General features: G+C 42.3%; 1 protein-coding gene across 1 annotated transcript in view; it reads left to right on the top strand.

Moving 5' to 3' along the window:
- LOC132380879 (acidic mammalian chitinase-like) overlaps positions 1–12,054 on the top strand; it is a 55,438-nt gene extending 43,384 nt beyond the window's left edge. The window contains exons 7-12 of the mRNA XM_059949797.1: positions 1,869–2,034; positions 3,407–3,531; positions 8,269–8,392; positions 9,308–9,415; positions 10,741–11,046; positions 11,821–12,054. Of these exons, the coding sequence (XP_059805780.1) occupies positions 1,869–2,034; positions 3,407–3,531; positions 8,269–8,392; positions 9,308–9,415; positions 10,741–11,046; positions 11,821–12,054 (1,063 nt within the window). The remainder of the gene's footprint in view (positions 1–1,868; positions 2,035–3,406; positions 3,532–8,268; positions 8,393–9,307; positions 9,416–10,740; positions 11,047–11,820) is intronic.
- Positions 12,055–21,112: the final 9,058 nt, after the last annotated feature.

Genomic DNA, 21,112 nt, shown 5'->3' with positions numbered 1-21,112 from the left:
GTTAGTTTGCACCACCTCTCACCTTAGAAACCCCCCCTATAGCCCACTTAATACAAGTAATGTCTGAAATTATTATATTTTGTTTTCACTGCCAGGCCTGTACTACATGAAGTATTTCTTTCATTTATGACAACTGTTCATTATTTTAAGATTACTCAGAGGTTAACATAAAGTATAATTTTCTTCTTATATGTTGAGTTTCCTCTGAGTGCTCTGGTTTCCTCCCATATTCCAGAAGTATACAGTTACAGTTAGTGAGTTGTGGGCATTTTATATTGTTGCCAGAAGCATGGCAACACTTGCAGGCTGTTGTTGATTTGAACACATTTTACTATATGTTTTAATATATGTTACATGTGACAACTAAATCTATTGATGCAGATTTACCCTCAAACAGCTGCACTCAATCTACCTTTTCCAGTTCCTGCTTAATTTTATTGAATCTGACTGATGTTCCCTCTAATTTGTAAAGACCAGTGTGCACAAAAATCTTGTGTAATTTTTTGCTCGGTGACAATATGTGTGCACTGAATAATTTCTTCAGTAAAACCATATAAGTAAGCCAGTTCTAAAATCTGCAGACAAATTATCAAACTCCATGTTGTCAATACCTTCCGCATCAAAAACCAGAAAAGGAAATGTGATCATATATGATGCTGAAATATACTTAATATGCCAATGAGGTAGGTGATGACAACCTTTTGGAGGCAGTTTAAATTGCTTTGTGCACTAGCAGCAAAAGATGTGTGTTCGCGCAGACACACACACCTTGAAGGGATCATTGTCTAGGATGTGATCCCTGCATTTAGAAAAGTTTAAGATCAACTGATTAATGCTAGCCAACAGACCCTTTTCCATCCATTGGTCGGTGTATTGGTGAGGAAGCATGATTTTAATAGTGGCTACTGAATACAGTCATTTCCCGAAGGAAAGGCCAACTAGAGCTTTACAAATCTGAGACTAAATTATCTGAATGGTGTAAAGTTAGGTAAGGGAGAAATACAAAGAGATCTAGGGGTCCTTGTTCATCAGTCACTGAAGGTGAATGAGCAAGTGCAGCAGGCAGTGAAGAAGGCTAATGGAATGTTGGCCTTTATTACAAAGGGAATTGAGTACAAGAGCAAGGAAATTCTCTTGCATTTGTACAGGGCCCTGGTGAGACCACACCTGGAGTATTGTGTACAGTTTTGGTCTCCAGGGTTAAGGAAGGACACCCTGGCTGTAGAGGAAGTGCAGCGTAGATTCACAAGGTTAATTCCTGGGATGTCAGGACTGTCTTACGCAGAGAGGTTAGAGAGACTGGACTTGTACACGCTGGAATTAAGGAGATTGAGAGGGGATCTGACTGCAACATATAAGATTATTAAGGGATTGCACAAGATAGAGGCAGGAAATATGTTCCAGATGCTGGAAGAGTCCAGTAAGCCCTATAAGGGGTAGGTCATTTAGGACAGATTTAAGGAAAAACTTCTTCTCCCAGAGAGGTGTGGGGGTCTGGAATGCACTGCCTCGGAAGGTAGTGGAGGCCAATTCTCTGGATGCTTTCAAGAAGGAGCTAGATAGGTATCTTATGGATAGGGGAATCAAGGGATATGGGGACAAGGCAGGAAATGAAAATTGATAGTAGATGATCAGCCATGATCTCAAAATGGCGGTGCAGGCTCAAAGGGCTGAATGATCTACTTCTGCACCTATTTTCTATTGTCTATTGTCTAAATATGGAATGTAAATTAAGTTTTCCTTAAATTGATTTCAATTCCTTTGAAATTTAAAATATGGCCATTTATCACTGCATATCCATTTACATTTAAGTGAAAAACAGATTGAAAAAACACACAACCACATTTTGAATTTCCTTACTGTTCTAGCTTTACCAGAATGGTGTCTACTAAAGCAACTAGAAGAACATTCATCAATTCTGTGGTTAACTTCCTGAGGCATCACCACTTTGATGGCTTAGAACTGGCCTGGCAGTACCCTGGTGCTCCAGGAAACCCACCAGAAAACAAAGAACTCTACTCAAGATTGGTTGAAGTGAGAAAGACCACATTTAATTTTATATCTCTGATGTACAATGTTATGAAATTATTGAGTCATGTGGCATTCTCTCAAATCAACTTCTTCCTTGTTTACATTTATTTTCAGCCAAAAATATTCAAACGGAAAATTCTAAGAACATTTTTGTTTGGGTAAATAAAGGTTGATTTGTTTTATAAGATAAGAAATGTCATGTGGTTGTTTTGGTAACAATTTTCTAACACAGGAACAGCAGCCTATATTTTATAGTGCCTCCACAGTACCCAAATGTATCAAAGGGCTTCAAAGGACTTCAAACCACTGAACAAAATTAGACACTGATCAACATGACAGAATATTAGATCAGAAGGTCAAAAGTTTGGTCAAAGAGGTAGGTTTTAAGGCCCAGCTTATTGGAGAAAGGAGAAAGAAATTGCCTAAAAGGTTGGGGAGGAAATTTCAGAGTTAGGGGCGTGGTTACTGATGGCTGAGTCATCATTAAATATGTTCATGGTATAAAGCGCAGATCTGGAGGAGCTCTGATGTTTGTGCATTGGACTGGTAAATGTTATAGATGGTAGTGGGGAGGGGCTGTAGTGGTGGTGTTGGGTGGTGGTTGATGAGGCCATGCAGAAATCTTAAAATATATGAGAATTTTAAGGTCACTTTATTGGATGTCAGTGTGAGTCAGCAAGTTTAGAGTAAAGGTAAATGAAACTTGATGTAGATTAAGAATGTCTCTAGTAATGATGGATTGAGAGAGGCCAGCTAAAAGTGCATTGCAGTATTCAATTCACAGGTAACAACAGCATGGATGAGGACCCCAGCAAAAATGAGTTGACTCAGAAGAGTTAGGTGGGATTATTTCACATGGGTACTTAACGTTCATCATGGGCATAATGAGCCAAAAGACTTTTTTCTACATCTTGTTTCTATATCTTTATAACTTTGGCTGTGGAATATAAAGTTACGAGGTGGACTGAAGATAACAGCTTTGGTCTTCCTAATGCTTAATTGGAGGAGATTTCTGAGCATCCAATGATGTATATTGGAGAAACAATTAGATTTCAGAGCAAATGGTGTATCAGATTGCATCGTAAGACTGTTAGCCGCACCTCCATCTGTGAGGAATGGTGGTACTTCTTACCTGAAATGGCTCTCATTAAAACATGGTTGTCAGAAATGTGCCATGCATTCTCAGCCATTTTGACTTTGGGTAGGCTGGTTGGATTAAAATAAACAATTTTTGCATTTACATTTCTTTGGAAGAAACATGGATTTGATATGTAGTTAAAACACTGTAACCAAAATTATCAATCCTACAAATCTCCATAATCCTCCCTTTGGAACACAACTTCGCAATTATTCTAATGATTTTGCTTACTCCTAGGAACTGAAAGCTGCTTTTAGAATTGAGGCAGAAGAAACAAGAAAACCTACATTGCTGCTTTCAGCTGCAGTGGCTGCTGGTAAACAATACATTGATAATAGTTATGAAGTACCTGTAATTGCAAAGTAAGCATCTTTTTAAATGCATATTGATTTTGTGCCAGAGCTTGCAGAGTAGCTGCTGTTTCCTATAATTGTTTACTGCTGACATTTTATCTTGCTATTTTGGTCTCCAGAGGTGGTGTATTGCCAATTGTAGTTGGACAAAATTTTGATCCTTTTAACTGAGGTTTAAGTACTGAGCGCAAAGAAAATAAGATAAACATAAAAACCCTTCATAAAAGTTGAATCACAAACAAGATGATAAAATTTGCAGATGCTGGAAGCCAAGTAACACACACAAAATGCTGGAGGAACTCAGCAAGTCAGGCAGCATCTATGGAAAAAAGTACAGTTGACGTTTTGGGCCAAGACCCTCCCGCATGACTGGGAAAAGAAAGATGAGTAGATTTAAAAGGTGGGGGGAAGAGAGAGAGAAACACAAGAAGAAAGAAAAGGGGGGAAGAGCACCAGGTGATGGGCAAGCAAGGAGATAAGGTGAGAGAGGGAAAAGGGAATGGAGAAATGGTGAAAGAGAAGGGGGCGTTACCAGAAGTTTGAGAAATTGATGTTCATGCCAGGTTGGAGGATACCCAGATGGAATATAAACAGTTGTTCCTCCAAAGGGAATGGGAAGTGGAATTAAAATGGGTGGCCACCGGGAGATTTTAATTAGAAGAAGCGGAATCTCCCAGTGGCCACCCATTTTAATTCCACTTTCCTTTCCAATCTGTCTATACGTGGCCTCCTCTACTGTCACAATGAGGCCACATTCAGGTTGGAGGACCAACAGCTTCTATTCCGTCTGGATAGTCTCCAACCTGAAGGCATAAGCATTGATTTTCTTGAACTTCTGGTAACACCCTTCTTCCCCCCCCCCCCAACTTCACCATTCCCCTTTTCCCTTCCTCACCTTATCCCCCTTCCTGCCCATTGCCTCCCTCTGGTGCTCCTCTCCCCACCCCCTTCTTTCTTCTATGGTTTTCTGCTAGATTTCTCCTTCTCCAGCACTATCTCTTTCGCCAATCAATTTCCCAGCTCTTTACTTCATCCCTTCCCCTCCTGATTTCACCTATTGCCTTTTGTGCCTCTCCCCTCCCTTTTAAATCTACTCATCTTTTTTTTCTCCAGTCCTGCTGAAGGGTCTCTGCTTGAAGCATTGATTGTACTTTTTTTTTTCCATAAATGCTGCCTGGCCTGCTGAATTCCTCCAGCATTTTGTGTGTGTCACTAAAGTTGAAAAATAGCTGAGGAAAAGTGAATGAAGAAACGATGCTGGGGTAAATCCAAGATGAGTTTTTAAAAGTGTTGATTATGAAAGAAAAACCAAGACTATTTCAACTGTTCCAGAGGATTCTACCACACTGCCATTGAATTATTGATTCTAATTTATAAATTGTCAGGAAGGTTTCTTATTTCTTGATAGCTTCAGTCTTGTTGCTTGCAGTAAGTGTAGAAGTCATACCTAGTATGACAAACAGTTGCACACTTCGAATTCTTCAATGTTCAAATGGTGTTAATATTCATTCAGACCAATACCAGCCAGAATTCAAGAGTTGAGACATTAGGTTGCAGCTTTGTAAGTTCTAGACAGGAGACATCCGGAGTATTGAATTCAGTTCTTGTTGACCCATGATAGGAAAGATATGGAAGCTTTGAAAGGCAGCTGCTTCCATTTTGATCGTTTGCTCTGTGTGGCAAAGGGGAGAGCTTGCAGCTGTACCCAAAGAGTGTTGCCCAGGTATTTTCTTCTTTTTGGATGTGGACTTTGGACTAGACACTTTTTTTCAGTTTTATAGTTTTAATATTTTGTGTTTTTCATTTGATCTTGTTTGTTTTTTTGATGCAGGGAGGGGTATTTGGGGTTGATGTGCCTAATCCATTTTTGTTCCTTTTTTGTGTGGGCAGGTGGAACTTGGGGGTTGATGTTCATGCTGCCTTTCTTTCTTGGTTTCATGGCTACCTGTAAAATTGCAGAGTTGCATAGATAATAAATAAACCTTTGAAGAGGGTGCAGAAGAAGTTTACCAGAATGCTACCTTAAGGAGAGGTTGGACAAATTTAGGTTGTTTTCTCTGGAGTGGCAGAGGCTAAGTGGAGATCTGGTAGAGGTTTATAAGATTATGAGAGGCATAAATAGAGTAAGCAGCCAGAAACTTTTCCCAGGGTTGAAATGTCTAATACCATCAGGTATGCATTTAAGTTAAGCTCTTAGGCGATATAAAGAGCAAGTTTCTTTAAAATAGAGAATGCTGGATGTCTGGAATGTGCTGCCTGAGGATGGTGATTGAAGCCTATACGATAGAGGCATTCAAGAAACTCTTAGATAAACACATGAATGTGCAGGAAGTGGAAGGATATGGTCATTATGTGGGAAGAAGGGTTTAGTTCTGTTGGGTGTTTCATAACTAAATTCACTCGGCACAACATTGTGGGCTGTAGGGTCAAATATGCTGTGTAAGGCTGTCTGTGTTGAATCCTATACATCGGGGGAATAAAGCAGGTCAGACAGTTTGCTTGCCCTATTATAATTTGGTTTAGTGGTAGTGTTGTGGTTAGTTTAATGCTTTACAGTGCCAGTGACTAGGGTTCAATTCTCAACACTATGTGTAAGGAGTTTGATTTCCTCCAGATGCCCTGGTTTCCTCCTGCATGCCAAAGACATACGGGTTAGGGTTAGTAAATTGTGCGCATGCTATGTTGATGCTGGAAATATGGCAACACGTGGGCTGACCCCACCACATACTTGGACTGTGTTGATCATTGATGCAAACGATGCATTTCCCTGTACCTGCGACAGATAAAGCTAATATTTTTAAAAATCTGATAAAACTGAGTCCTACAACACCATTTCAAAGGAGGATTCAGTGACACCCTGTTACTGTTTGTTGAGAGTTGCAAAACAGATAAAGAGTTATGTAGCTTTAAATTCATAATTTACTTTATTATCTGCGTTTCAATTCCTCACCACCCATAGTGGGCATTTGAGGAATTTGTGTTTTTGATCTGCACTCCAAATCTGGCTTTTACATTGGGCCCAGTTGCCCTCTTAATTATAGCTCAATTCAGGGCAGCACACAACAAAAATCTTGTAAATCAATGGTGAGTTTCTTGAATAAGTTGGTTATTTAGGCTGTGCTACAGTATACACTGGGGATACTGAGTGAGAGTCCTAGATAGACCACTGAACCTAAATAAAGCAGTATTTTCTAGTAAATACAAGCGATTCTGAAAATGCTGGAAATGCAGAACAATAGACATAAAATGCTGGAGGAACTCAGTAGATTAGGCAACATCTATGGAGAGGAAAAAATAGTCAACTTTTTGGGCTGAGACTCTTCACGGTCTGGAAAGGAAGTGGGCAGAAGCTAGAATAAGGTGGGGAGAAAAGGAGTACAAGCTAACAGGTGATAAGTAAAGTCAGATTGTGAGGAGGATGGATGGATGGGGGAGGGGGGATGAAGTAAGACACTGAGAGGGGATAGGTGGAAAAGGTAGGGGGCTGAAGAAATAGTAATCTGATAGGAGAGGACAGTGGATCGTGGGAGAAAGGAATGTGGAGCGGTACTGGAGGGAGGTGATGGGCAGATAAGGAGAAGAGAAGGGGTAAGAGGGGAGCCAGAATAGTGAATGGAAAATGAGAGAAGGAAGAAGAAATTATTGGAAGTTAGATAAATTGATGTTCATGCCATTGAGTTGGAGGCTACCCAGACAGAGTATGAGATGTTGCTTCTCCAACCCAAGTGTGACCTCATCATGGTGGTAGGAAAGGCCATGGATGACATGCTGGAATGGGAATTTGGATTGAAATGGGTGGCCATTGGGAAAAGCTGCTTTTTGTGGTGGATAGAGCAAAGGTGCTTGATGAAGCAGTCCCCCAATTTGTATTGGGTGTCACTGATGTAAAAGAGGCTGCACCAGATACAGATAGACTCACAGGTGCATTATCAATTACCTGGAAGGTTTGTTTGGAGCTTTGAATGGTGGTGAGGGAGGAGGTGTAGGGACAAGAGTAGCATTTGTCCTGCTTGCAAGGGTAAGTGCCAGGAGGGGATCAGTGGGAAGAGATGAATGGCCAAGAGACAAGTGGACAAACAGGTTGTAGTATTTACATTATAATAGTTGCATGTGGATTTTATAATTTCAGAATTCACCAGTAACCTATTTTCTTTATATTATTTGATCTTTATCTCTGCTGAAGTTGTCTCTAATTGCCAGATAACCATTTTCTCCATCCTCTGTAATTGATGCTCTAATTTATCATTTTATTTTTCTGTTGTGAATCTGCTTACCTTCTCCTGCATCCCAACCTTTTATGTATTTACTTCTGCTCCAGGAAGCAAAGTCTTGGAATCTAAACATTTCCCTGACCTCATTGCTGTTATATCTCTTCTGAAATCTCCTTTAAAATTAGCTCCATTATTGGCCCATTTTCCTGTCATCCTCTTCCTGTTTGGGTGTCACCTATATTGACAGTATTACAAATGGTCCCAATTTTATGATGTCCAGAGATTCTTCCTTTAGTGCATTAAGTTCATGAGCACTTGATTCTGGATGTATAATCTAATGAGTTATTTTAGTAGTTGTTTTCATTTTGGACTCTAATTTTCTGCATTAAGTAGGTTTCTTACGTTCTCTGAAAGCAACATCAACTTGTTTTTAGCAACAATGGAGAATAATTGAATGAATAACTATTGTTAGATAATATATGGAGCATTGTATAATAATTTATGGATAACATGGATTACATTTTAATTTCTGCAGACATCTGGATTTTATTAGTGTGATGACATTTGATTTCAATGGCCCATGGAACTCCTTTGCAGGACACAACACTCCTTTGCATCGCCGAAAAGATGAAGAGGGTGATTTCGCGCATTTTAATATTGTATGTTTACAAATCCCTATTATGGTTGTATAGGACAAATCTATAGTTAGTAGCCATTTTATTAGGTACAGGAATAGAACCCGGTGTTGTCTTCTGTTGCTGTAGCCCAACCATCCACTTTAGTGTTCTGCATTCAGAAGTGCCTTTCTGCACACCAGTGTTGGTTATTTGAGCTACTGTTGCCTTCCTGACTGCTTGAAGCAGGCTGGCCAGTCTCCTCTGACCTCTATCATTAACAAGGTGTTTTTGCTCACAGAACAGCTGCTCACTGGATTTTTTTTTTTGTTTTGTTTTCACACCATTCTTTATCAATTCTAGAGATTGTGGTGCATGAATCTCCCAGGAGATCAGCAGTTTCTGAGATCCTCAGACCATCCTGTCTGGCACCAACAATCATTATACAGTCAAGGTCACTTAGATTACGTTTCTTGAGCAAACACGAGGAAATCTGCAGATGCTGGAAATTTGAACAACACACACAAAATGCTGGTGGAACACAACAGGCCAGGCAGCATCATTAGGGAGAAGTGCTGTTGACGTTTCGGGCCGAGACCCGACGAAATCCTGATGATGGGTCTTGGCCCGAAACGTCGACAGCGCTTCTCCCTATAGATGCTGCCTGGCTTGCTGTGTTCCACCAGCATTTTGTGTGTGTTGTTAGATTACGTTTCTTCCCTGTTCTGATGTTTCATCTGAACAACAGCTGAACCTCTTGACCATGTCTGCATGCTTTTATACATTGAGTTGCTGCCATATGATTGGCTAGTTAGATGTTTGCATTAATAAGGTATATAGGTGTATTTAATAAAGTGACCACTGATCATATAACCACATTCTTTTTTAATGTTGAATAATTTTCTGAAAAGAGATTTCAAAATGTGCTTAATCTTTCTTGAACCACTGTTTGAATTGCAGGAATTTGTTATGAAATATTTCAGAAATAAAGGTGTCTCGGGAAGAAAACTGCTAGTTGGAATTGCAACTTATGGGCGGAGCTTCAAACTCTCCACTTCAAAGTCCAATGTCGGTGCTCCAATATCTGGTCCTGGACCAGCATCTAAATTCTCAAACACATCGGGCTTAATGGCAAATTTTGAGGTGATAAAAATTGAGAATGTTTAGTTCAGTGAATGTAATCTAAGCTAACTGCTAATTGTATAGTATTTTTATGCTTGTGGTTGCATTCATGATAGAAGCCCAATGCTTCCCTCCATTTTGCAAATCCAGTTAACCTCTTATAGGCCTGAAGCTCTCCACTGAAAGCAAATCTCTACTGGAGTCAGAAGGGTTATAGAATGGAGATATGAGCAACACTGTTATCCTCAAAGTTCAAAGTAAATTTATTATCAAAGTAACCCTGAGGTTAATTTTCTTGCAGGCATATTCAATAAATCCAAAAAGCATAATAGAATCAATGAACGACTGCACCAATGGGGCAGACAACCAATGCACAAAAGACAAGAAACTGCAAATACAAAAAGAAAAAGTAATAAATACTCTAAATAAGCAATAAACATCGAGAACATGAGATGAAGGGTTTTTGAGAGTTAGTCCATATATTGTGGGAACATTTTAGTTTTGGAGTGAGTGATCTTGGGTGAAGTTATTCCTTCTGGTTCAGGAGCCTGATGTTTGAGAGGTAATAACAGTTCCTGAACCTGGAGGTGTGAAACATGAGGCTCCTGTACTTACTTTCTGATGGCAGCAGTGAGAAGAGAGGATTAGCTGGGTGGTGGAAGTCACTGATGATGCATGCTGTTTCTGGTGGCAATGCTCTGTGTAGATGTGCTCAATGATAGGAAGTACTTTACCTATGATGGACAGGGCCATATCCATTACTTTTTGTCAAATTTTCTGTTCAAGGGCATTTGTGTTATCATATCAGGCTGTGATGCAGACAGTCAATATACTCTCCACAATCCATCTATAGAAGTTTGTGAAAGTTTTAAATGTCATGCTGAATCTTTGCAAACCTCTTAAGGAAGTAGAGGTGCTGCCATGTGTTCTTCGAAATTGTACTTGCGTACTGGGCCCAAAACTGGTCTTGTAAGTTAGTAACTATACCATATAACCTACAGTATAATAAGGGACTACTTTATGTTTTGGTAACACATCATTGAATGTGCTATTAGGCATATATTGAGCATGCATTATTAGGCGAGTATGTTCGGGTAGGTTCAAAGTTCGGATTTCTGCCAGTAAAGAACCACAAAGCTTAGCTCCCGTCTCCAGCGTCTTTATTAATAGCATTGTTCTGTAGCCAGGCCACATGCACAACAAATTGGCGACGAGGTTAATGAACCTACGTCGTATTGGAATGCCATGTTTTAATTGATAATGACACTCAGAGGAAGAGTGCAAGGAATGAGCCAAGGAGCGGAAGAAGGAGGCAGAGAGAGGCCGCAAGTCTGAAAGAAAGCGGGAGCACAGTTATCGTGAATCATCAACAACAGACCCTGTCTCGAGCCGCCTTGGTGGATTTTGGTGGCGAGGGCAACCTACTGGACGATGACATAGCCTCCCAGGCCGGAATACCTTGGGAGCCGTTAAATACCCCTCAGGAGGCCTGGGCACTGGACAGAAAACTGCTGGTTCAGGTGACCCACTGTACACCGCCCCTGTCCTTGATTCTATCTGGAAACCATCGGGAGGAGGTAAGATTCAATCTCATCCATTCGCCTCAAGTCCCTGTAGTCCTAGGATACCCATGGCTGAACCACCAAAATCCCCACATCGACTGGTCTACTGGGAGGATAGCCAGCTGGAGCCCGTTTTGCCACGCCAACTGTCTGTGGTTGGCCCCATCTCCCAGGGAGACTACCGTGACGCCACCTGTCTTGGAACCCCTCAACTTGTCCAGAGGCCCTACAGAATACCATGACCTGGGACAGGTATTCAGTAAACAACGGGCCCTTTCCTTGCCTCCACACTGTCCATATGATTGTGCCATCGACCTTCTCCCCGGGACCTTGCTACCCACCAGTTGTCTTTATAACCTATCCCGACCAGAGAGAGAGGCCATAGAGAAATACATTAGCGAGTCCCTTGTGGCGAGGATTATTTGACCTTCATCCTCCACGGTAGGAGCCGGTTTCTTCTTTGTAGAAAAGAAAGATGGGTGGCTTTGTCCTTGTATTGATTACCAAGGCCTAAACAACTTAACAGTTAAAAATAAGTACCCACTACCCCTCATTAATTCAGCATTTGAACTACTTCACAGAGCCACCATCTTCTCAAAGTTGGACCTTTGTAATGACTACATCTAGTCAGGATGAGGGAGGGGGACAAGTGGAAGACGGCCTTTAATACACCTCTTCGAATACTTGGTCATGCCATTTGGCCTTATCAATGATGTGCTGAGGGACTTTATTAATCGCTTTGTATTCGTTTACCTCAATGATAACTTAATATTTTCCAGCAACCCCCAGGAACACATTCACCACATCCGTCTAGTCCTCCAGAGACTGTGGGAAAACCAGTTATTTGTGAAGGCGGAGAAATGTGAATTCCACATTCCTTTGGTCAGCTTCCTGGGCTATATCATTGAGAGTGGGCAAGTGAAAGCAGACCCCAAGAAGATCCAGGCAGTGGAAGAGTGGCCTAGGCCCACGACTCGCAAGCAACTGCAGCAGTTCCTGGGGTTCGCGAACTTCTACTGCTGATTTATCAGGGACTATGGTCGAGTGGTGGCCCCACTTACCTCATCTACCATACCCTTTTGTTGGGACTCCAAAGCTGACTTGGCATTCAGCGGCCTAAAGAGGCATTTCATGACTGCTCCCATCCTGGTCCATTCGGACTCTTCCCGCCAATTCATTGTTGAGGTGGACACCTTTGACTCCGGGACAAGAGTAGTCCTGTCCCAACGATCAAGTTCGGATGAAAAGCTTCACCCTGTGCCTTCTTTTCTTGCCAATTGTCCTCCACCGAACAGAATTACGACACGGGGAATCGGGAACTACTGGCAGTCAAACTAGTATTGGAAGAATAGAGGCACTGGCTGGAGGGGGTGGAACACCCGTTTGTTGTGTGGACTGATCATAAGAACCTGGGTTAATATTCAGACCGCCAAATGTTTGAACTCCCACCAGGCCTGTTGGGCATTATTTTTTGGACGGTTCAAGTTTTCCCTCACATACCGTCCAGGGTCCAAGAACAGGAAGCCGGACGTGTTCTCCCGCCAATACGACTCCAAGAAGGACACTTGCAGCCCAGGGACTATCCTCCCACCATCCTGTATGGTGGCAGCCAAAGTAAAGGAAGCCCAATGCAATGGACTCGACGGTCACCTGTATGTGCCTGATACCGTCAGATCTCAAGTACTCCAGTGGGGGCACACATCTCAGTTTACCGGCCACTCCGGGAGTGATCCCATTCTGGCTCTCCTGAAAAGACACTTTTGATGGCCTTCCATGGAGGCGGATACCCATTCCTATGTCTTGCCATGTTCCGACTGTGCACGTGGAAAAGCCCCTGTTCGGCCACCTGCGGGATTACTTCATCCTCTACCTGTCCCTGGTCATCCCTGGTTGCACCTCGCCTTAGACTTCGTCACCAGTTTACCCCCGTCCCATGGAAACACCACTGTCCTCATTGTGGTAGACTGGTTCTCCAAGATGGTGCACTTTGTAGCCCTCCCTAAACCCCCTTCTGCTCAGGAAACTGCAGACCTTCTCGTCCATTACGTCTTTCACCTCCACAGAATCCCCACAGATATCGTCTCCGATCAAGGTCCCCAATTTGTCTTGCAGGTATGGAAGGCCTTCTGTCGAGCCTTAGGTGCATTGGTCAACCTGTTGTCTGCCTTCCACCCCCAGACGAATGGGCAAACTGAACCAGTCAACCAGGACTTGGAGGTGACGCTACGTTGTGTAACAGCAAACAACCTGTCCACCTGGAGTGACCATCTCCCCTGGGTTGAGTACGCACACAACTCTCTGGTGAGTTCTGCCATTGGAAGGTCTCCTCTGGGTACCAACCCCTGCTTTTCCCCACGCAAGAAGAGGAGATGCAGTGCCATCTGTTTGGGACCATATCGATTAGTGACTTAAGGTTTGGGAGGAGACACTCACAGCCTTACTCAGATCAGCAAATCACAATAAGAAGACTGTCAACTGACACCAGACTCCGGCGCCTGAGTACTGAACTGGGCAGATGGTGTGGCTTTCATTCAAGAACATCCCTCTCAAAAACAAGCATAGGAAACTCGCCCCTCGCTTCCTGGGACCTTTCAACATTGAAAGGGTCATCAATCACACAGCAGTCGGTCTTAAACTGCCAAGATCTATGCACCTCCACACTACCTTTCATGTTTCCCAATTAAAGCCAGTTTCCATCAGCTCCTTGTGTCCTTCAACTGTAACTCCCCCACCTGCCCATATCATCGACAATCATCCGGCATACACTGTCCGATGACTACTGGATGTGTGCCGTCGGAGCAGGGGTTTCCAATACCTGGTAGACTGGAAGAGTACCGTCCAGAAGAGCGTTCCTGGGTTCCCCACTCCTTCATCCTAGACCCTTCCCTCATCCAGGATTTTCATCAGGACCATCCAGACAAGCCTGGAGGCGTCTGTTAAAGGGGGGAGGTGCTGTCATGGTCCCATCAGGTATGCCCCACCTTGCTATTACCTCAGTAATTGGCCTCAATTCCCTCGTCTAATTTCCTATCATTCCCAGTTCCACTAATTACACACACCTGCTTCCCATCAGTAAATACAGGATAAAAACTCTGGAATCACAACAAGGAACTGCCAGTTCGTTGGTCAACTCTTGTATGAGTAACCTCGTTTCACGGTTCTTTAGGACTATCTAAGTTCTGGATCATTTCCTGGATCCTCTATGTGAATCTTGTCTCCGCGTAAAGACTCTCCTGGATACCCATTCCACGCTTGCTATGGTGCTAACGCCTCCTGACTCTGTCTCTGCGCTTGTGTCCTGCATTTGTGTTCATCCCCAGCCATGTCCTTGCAACATTAAGTTACTAAGTAAACAATCGGTAGGTGTTTGTATGTTAAGGCTAAACATATTTATTTAGCATAGTGCCCCAGTAAAAAAAAGTTGATACACTATTAAAATAAAAGGGGAGGAGTATACCGTATCGCCTATAGTATAATAAGGGACTACTTTATATTTTGGTAACAGGTCATTGAATGCGCTATTAGGCACATATTGAGCATGTATTATTAGGTGCGTATTGATCTGTATGTGTGTGTTAAAGTTTGGATTTCTGCCAGTAAAGAACCATGAAACTTAGCTCCCATCTTCAGCGTCTTTATTAATAGCATTGTTGTGTAGTCAGGCCACATACACAACAGTAACACTGAGGAATTTAAAGTTGCTGTCCGTCGCCACCTCTGATTCCCCCTATGAGGACTGGTTCATAGACCTCTGGTTTCTTCCTCCCGAAGTCGATCAGAAGTCGATCTTGCTGACATCAAGTTAGAAGTTGTTATTGTGGCACCGCTCAGCCAGGTTTTCAATCTCTCTCCTATATTCTGATTTGTTACCACCTTTGATTTGGTCTATGAATCTTTGTTGAAAGTTGAAGGTCTTGCTAGTGGCAACACATTGGAAAGCTTGGCCTATTTGAAGCCAGAGGTTCTCCCACTAAAACCATATATGTTAGCTTTGAAGAGGAAAATTATGCCATCTGAAAGTATGCAGTGTGAATGTTGAACAGGGTGTGATTATTGTAACATGTGGTTGGTACTGCTCTCCAGTGGAAGATGAGCTGGATTGTCTGCAGCTGACCCAATGTAAAACATCTAATTTGCCTTCATCTGCTGAAACATTCGAGATGAGGAACTCTGACATACTTGTTCTTGAGGAAAGATGGCTCAAGGATAACATCCCATGCATCATCAGTCTTCAGCCCATGCCACTCAGGGACTTGTTTTTCTTTTTGGTGATTGATTATAACTATATGTGCTGTGTTGTGTGTGACTGTTTTGCACTTTGGCCCCAGAGCAGTGCTGTTCCATTAAAATATGAATGGTTGAATGACAATTAAAGCTGAACTTGAAAGGACCTGAAAGGGTTATTCTGTGGAAATATCACTTCCAATGAGCCTTTCCTATCCAGATCCTGTGGGAAAACACCTGGGTATAGAAGGCATAACCCTCCTTCAACCTAGCTGGAAAAAAATGAAAGTGGCCAAAAGAAAGGTCTTCAGCTGCACATGAAAATATCAACTAGTCCATTGTCACTTAGAGCGGGATGCAATGAAATTCCTTGCTCATATGAAGCTCAAAGTAGCCTGTATCTATGATAATACTAAATACAATGATGTGTGAAACTGCAAAATGAGGCAAAGGTATGCAGTCTGAAATAGTGCAAAAAAAAACTGAAGTGCCAATAACAGAATAAGAAATGTAGAGTTAAGAGTACAATAACATGACAGCACCACCAGGAAGATGTTGTGAAAGAGGTGATTAGCTCAGAAGTCTGATAGCCATGGAGAAGAAGCCTTTCTGAATATCTGAGCTTTCAAGCTCCTGAATGTTTGTTCAGAAACTAGAAGAGAGAAGAGGAAATGATTAAGGCAGCAATAAGTCTTGAGCCTATGATAGGCTGAGAGGGCTATGTTTACCACAGTCTTCAGGTTCAGTCAGTCCAGAGCAGAGCAGTGGCCATGCTAGGCTGCGATGGAACCTGTCAGAATACTTTCTATAGTACATATGAACAGATTTAAAGCAATTATCAGCATGTGCTCTCTTCCCATAGAGCTATACAGTATGGAAACTTTACCCCAGTTCCACCCAGAAAGCACCCATTTATAATTAGTCCAATTGCTCAACTTCACCCCCCCCCCCCCACCTATATCCGACCACTCACCTACACACTCAGAACTATTTAGAGTGGTCTGCCAACCTGCACATCCTTGCGATGTGGGAAGAAACTGGAACATGAATGTGATTTAATCATTGGTTTAATCAGAGTTGCCCCAGCTACACTATCGTGCTGCTGAGAAGGGAATTTCAGGATTTTGTGCCGGGGGCAATGAATGACCAGTTACATATTTTCAAGTCAGGATAAAGTATGACTTGGAGGGATTTCTGCATGTGGCAGTATCCCATGTACCTGTTAGCTTGCCCTTAGTGGTAGAGATTGCAGGTATCAAGTTGCTGTCAAAATAATTCCTCATCAAGTAACCACAGTGGATTTTGGAGCTGGTGCTACTACAAACACTCTGGAGGGAATAAATATTTAGAGAGGTGTATGTTTGGGCTGCTTTGTTCTGAATAATAGAGAGCTTTCTGAGAACTGTTGGTGCGGCATAAATCCAGGCAATTGGGAGGTTCTCCATTACGCTTCTGAATTGTGCCCTGTAAATGGTGGAAAGGTTTTAGGGTATCAGCAGTTGAGTCATTTACCACAGAGTAAGCAAACTCTGACTTGTCGTCTAGTTATAGTGTTAATGCAGTTGGTTCATTATTGCTTCGTATCTCTTCTCTGTTGACCTACACCCCCCAGAATATTCATAATAGAGTGTCATCACAGTAAAGCCTTTGAATTTCAAGGTAGAATCTCACTGGAGATGGCCATTCCTTTGTAATCTATTATTAATGAATGAGTATATTTATTCCATAGTTTCCCTCATCTATCCATCTCCTCCTTGACATGAAAACTACAGTTTGTCTTTCATTCCTATGTACAACACAAGCAAGGGAATCTAATGATCAAATTACATTTTAATCACTAAACCGAAGATATGGTAACATATACATGGTATGTTTTATGTTTTATACAGTAAAAGTGTAGATTTCTGGCCAGTGGTGTAGCGGCATTCACACTGGGTTTCAAGTAGGTGGTCCCAGGTTTGGATCCTTGCACGCTTTCCATCTGTGCTGCAATGAGTCTTGAGCTAGCAATCTGGCTTTGTAAAAAACAGACAAAAATGCTAAGGAAACGGCAAGGTTGCTGCCCAGTACGCCACAAGGCACGGAAAGGAACAACAGCAAAAGTATAGATGCCAGTTTGCTATGAGTAATAATATTCAATCTGTCTCATTAATAGATCTGTGACTTTCTGAAAGGTGCACACTATTTTTGGAATGAAGAACAAAAGGTTCCATATGCGGTCAAGAATAATATCTGGCTTGGATATGATAATCTGCGAAGCATTTTTCATAAAGTAAGTAACAAAATATTACATAACGAAACAGGCCCTTTGACCTAACTCGTCCATGCTGACTCAAGATGCCCATTTAATTTAGTCCTATAGGCCTACATTTGTTCCATAACCCTCTAAAGTCGAAATCCAATTTATTGTCAGGTGCACAAGTACATGAGTGCATAGGCACAATGAAAAACTTGCTTGCAACAGCATCACAGGCATAGAGTATCAGAGAAGCAGCATTCACAAGGAAAACGTGATATCCTTCCTTTCTAGTCCTGGTGAAGGGTCTCGGCCCAAAACATCAACTGTTTATTCATTTCCATAGATGCTGCCTGACCTGCTGAGTTCCTCCAGTATTTTGTGTGTGTTGCTCTATTTCCAGCACCTCAATTTTTACCAAAAAATAATTGGAAGTCCGGTTGATTTCCGAGCTTGGTAAAATGTTTGCAGACGTTTCAGCACCATTCAAGAAGCCTTCATCAGTGCACAGTTCTTTGTTCTTTCTCTAAACTCTGTTCTACCAACTGTTTTCTCACCATTATCGGGTCATTCCAATGTTTTCAGATTAAGCATGGAACCAAACCACACAGTACAAGCCCTTCAGCCCACGATGATATACTGATCTTTTAACCTACTTCATGATCAATCTAATCTTTCCCTCCTACATAGCCCATAACCCTCCATTTTTCTTTCATCCATGTATCTTTAAATCTGTGAGGTGAGGGCCTCGTTTGGTCAGAGTTGACCATGGATATTGTATCCTAGCTGTCTAGATATGCAGGCCTGGGCAGTATGACATGGAGAGCAAGCTATTGGCCATGTAGCAAGCTCTCCCCTGCACACATCTGATGAACCCAAACGAAAAGTAGAAACTGATACAGTTTGGTACTAGCAGTGTTGCAGGAATTGCTAGTCAGCATTGAACTCAATGTAAGACTACTTTAGGGACTCCAGCTCCGGATTTATCCCTCGGGGTTTACTCCCAAACCTTCCCCATGAGTGGATATAGCCACAAGGCAGCAGAAATTTGAGTTTTCCTTCTAAATGAGCTGCCAACCACAGCTAACAAGCCCCATTTGCCCAGAGCAACTGGTTTTAAGGTGCTAATAACCTGTCTTTGCCCCTTCTCCTGTCAGTAGAAACGGTTCTGCTGAGCTTAGTAATTAAGCCACACGTGAAGGCCAGGAACTGGACTTGGTTGTTAGAGACTATTTGAGGTGCACAGCATTGGGAGCATTTAATAGGTAGTGGGAACTTGTTCCCTTTCCACCCCCTCCCCAGCTATAACACCTTAAGGAACCCCTTAAATCTGAGAGTCTTTAAATGTTCCTAATATATCATCCTCTACTGCTACCCCTGGCATTACATTTCAGGCACTAAACACTCTGTGTTTTTTTAAAGAAACTACCTCTACCATCTCCCCTAAACTTTCCTGCACCCACCATTAAAGTGTGTCACTTCATACTTTTCCAGATTGAACTCAGTTTGCCACTTCTCAGCCCAGCTCTGTATCTTGTTTATATCCTACAACTTTCTACACTATACAGAACACCAGCAACCTTAATGTCTTCTGCAAACTTACCCACCTGTCCAGTTCCATATCCAAGACATTTATAAAATTACAAATAGCAGGGATGCTAGAACAGATTCTTGTAGAACACAGCTAATTACTGACCTCTGGGCAGAATAGGTTTCGTGAACTATCAGAATCAGGTTTATTATCACTGGTGTGTGACGTGAAATTTGTTAGCAGCAGCAGTTCAATGCAATACATAATCTAGAAGAGAAAAAAATAATAAACAAGTACAGGTAAATCAATTATGTATATTGAATAGATAAAAAAGGGAAAAAACAGAAATACTGTATACTTTTTTTTAAAGTGAGGTAGTGCTCAAGGGTTCAATGCCCATTTAGGAATCAGATGGCAGAGGGGAAGAAGCTGTTTCTGAATCGCTGAGTGTATGTCTTAAGGCTTCTATACTTCCTATCTGATAGAAACAGTGAGAAAAGGGCATGCCCTGGGTGCTGAAGTCCTTAATAATGGATGCTGCCTTTCTGAGGCACCATTCTCTGAATATGCCCTGGATACTTTGTAGGCTAGTACCCAAGATGGAGCTGACTAGATTTACAACCTTCTGCAGCTTCTTTCAGTCCTGTGCAGTAGCCCCTCCATACCAGAGAGTGATGCAGCCTGTCAGAATGTTCTCCACAGTACAACTATAGAAGTTTTTGATGCCAAATCTCTTCAAACTCCTAATGAAGTATAGCCGCTGTCTTGCCTTCTTTATAACTACAGGTTAGATCCTCAACAATCTTGACACCCTGGAACTTGAAGCTGCTCACTCTCATCACTTCTAATCCCTCTATGAGGATTGGTATGAGTTCCTTCGTCTTACCCTTCCTGAAATTCACAATCAGCTCTTTCATCTTACTGACGTTGAGTGCCGGGTTGTTGCTGTGGCACCATTCCACTAGTTGGCATATCTCACTCCTGTACACCCTTTCATCACCACCTAAGATTCTACCAACAATGGTTGTATCATCAGCAAATTTATAGATGGTATTTGAGCTGTGCCTGGCCACACAGTTGTGTGTATATAGAGAGTAGAGCAGTGGGCTAAGCAGGCGGCCCTGAGGTGTGCCAGTGTTGATCATCAGCCAGGAGGAAATATTACCACCAATGCACACAGACTGTGGTCTTCTGGTTAGGAAGTCAAGGATCCAATTGCAGAGGGAGGTACAGAGACCCAAGTTCTGCAACTTCTCAATCAGAATTGTGGGAATGATGGTATTAAATGCAGAGCTGTGGTTGATGAATGGCATCCTGACTTAGGTGTTTGTGTTGTCCAGGAGGTCTAAAGCCGTGTGGAGAGCCATTGAGATTGTGTCTGCCATTGATCTATTGTGGTAATAGGCAAATTGCAATGGGTCCAGATTCTTGCTGAGGCAAGTGTTCAGTCTAGTCATGACCAACGTCTCAAAGCATTTCATCACTGTTGATGTGAGCATCCTTAAGGCAGCCCATATTCTTCTTAGGCACTGGTATAATTGTTGCTTTTTTGAAGCAAGTGGGAACTTCTGCCCATAACAGTGAAAGGTCGAAAATGTCCTTGAATACTCCCACTAGTTAGTTGGCACAGGTTTTCAGAGCCTTACCAGGTACTCCATTGGGACCTTCTGCCTTGCGAGGGTTCACTCTCTTTAAAGATAGCCTAACATCGGCCTCTGAGACAGAGATCACAGGGTAATCAAGTGCAGTAGGGATCTTCACAGCTGTAGTTGTGTTCTCCCTTTCAGAGCGTGCATAGAAGACATTGGTAGTGAAGCATCACTGCCATTCATGCTATTGGGTTTCACTTGGTAGGAAGTAATGTCTTGCAGACCCTGCCAGAGTTGCCATGCATCTGTTGTCACCTCCAACCTTGTTTGAAATTGTCTCTTCGCCCTTGAAATAGCCCTCCGCAAATCATACCTGGTTTTCTGATACAGGCCTAGGTTGTCAGACTTAAATGCCACAGATCTGGCCTTCAGCAGACGATGTACCTCCTGGCTCATCCATGGCTTTTGGTTTGGGAATATACAGTAAGTCTTTGTGGGCAT

This window comes from Hypanus sabinus, chromosome 25 (genome assembly GCF_030144855.1).
Source record: "Hypanus sabinus isolate sHypSab1 chromosome 25, sHypSab1.hap1, whole genome shotgun sequence".
Lineage (NCBI taxonomy): Eukaryota > Metazoa > Chordata > Chondrichthyes > Myliobatiformes > Dasyatidae > Hypanus > Hypanus sabinus.
Note: the sequence above shows the minus strand (reverse complement) of the source record. Positions and strands in the feature narration are given on the sequence as shown.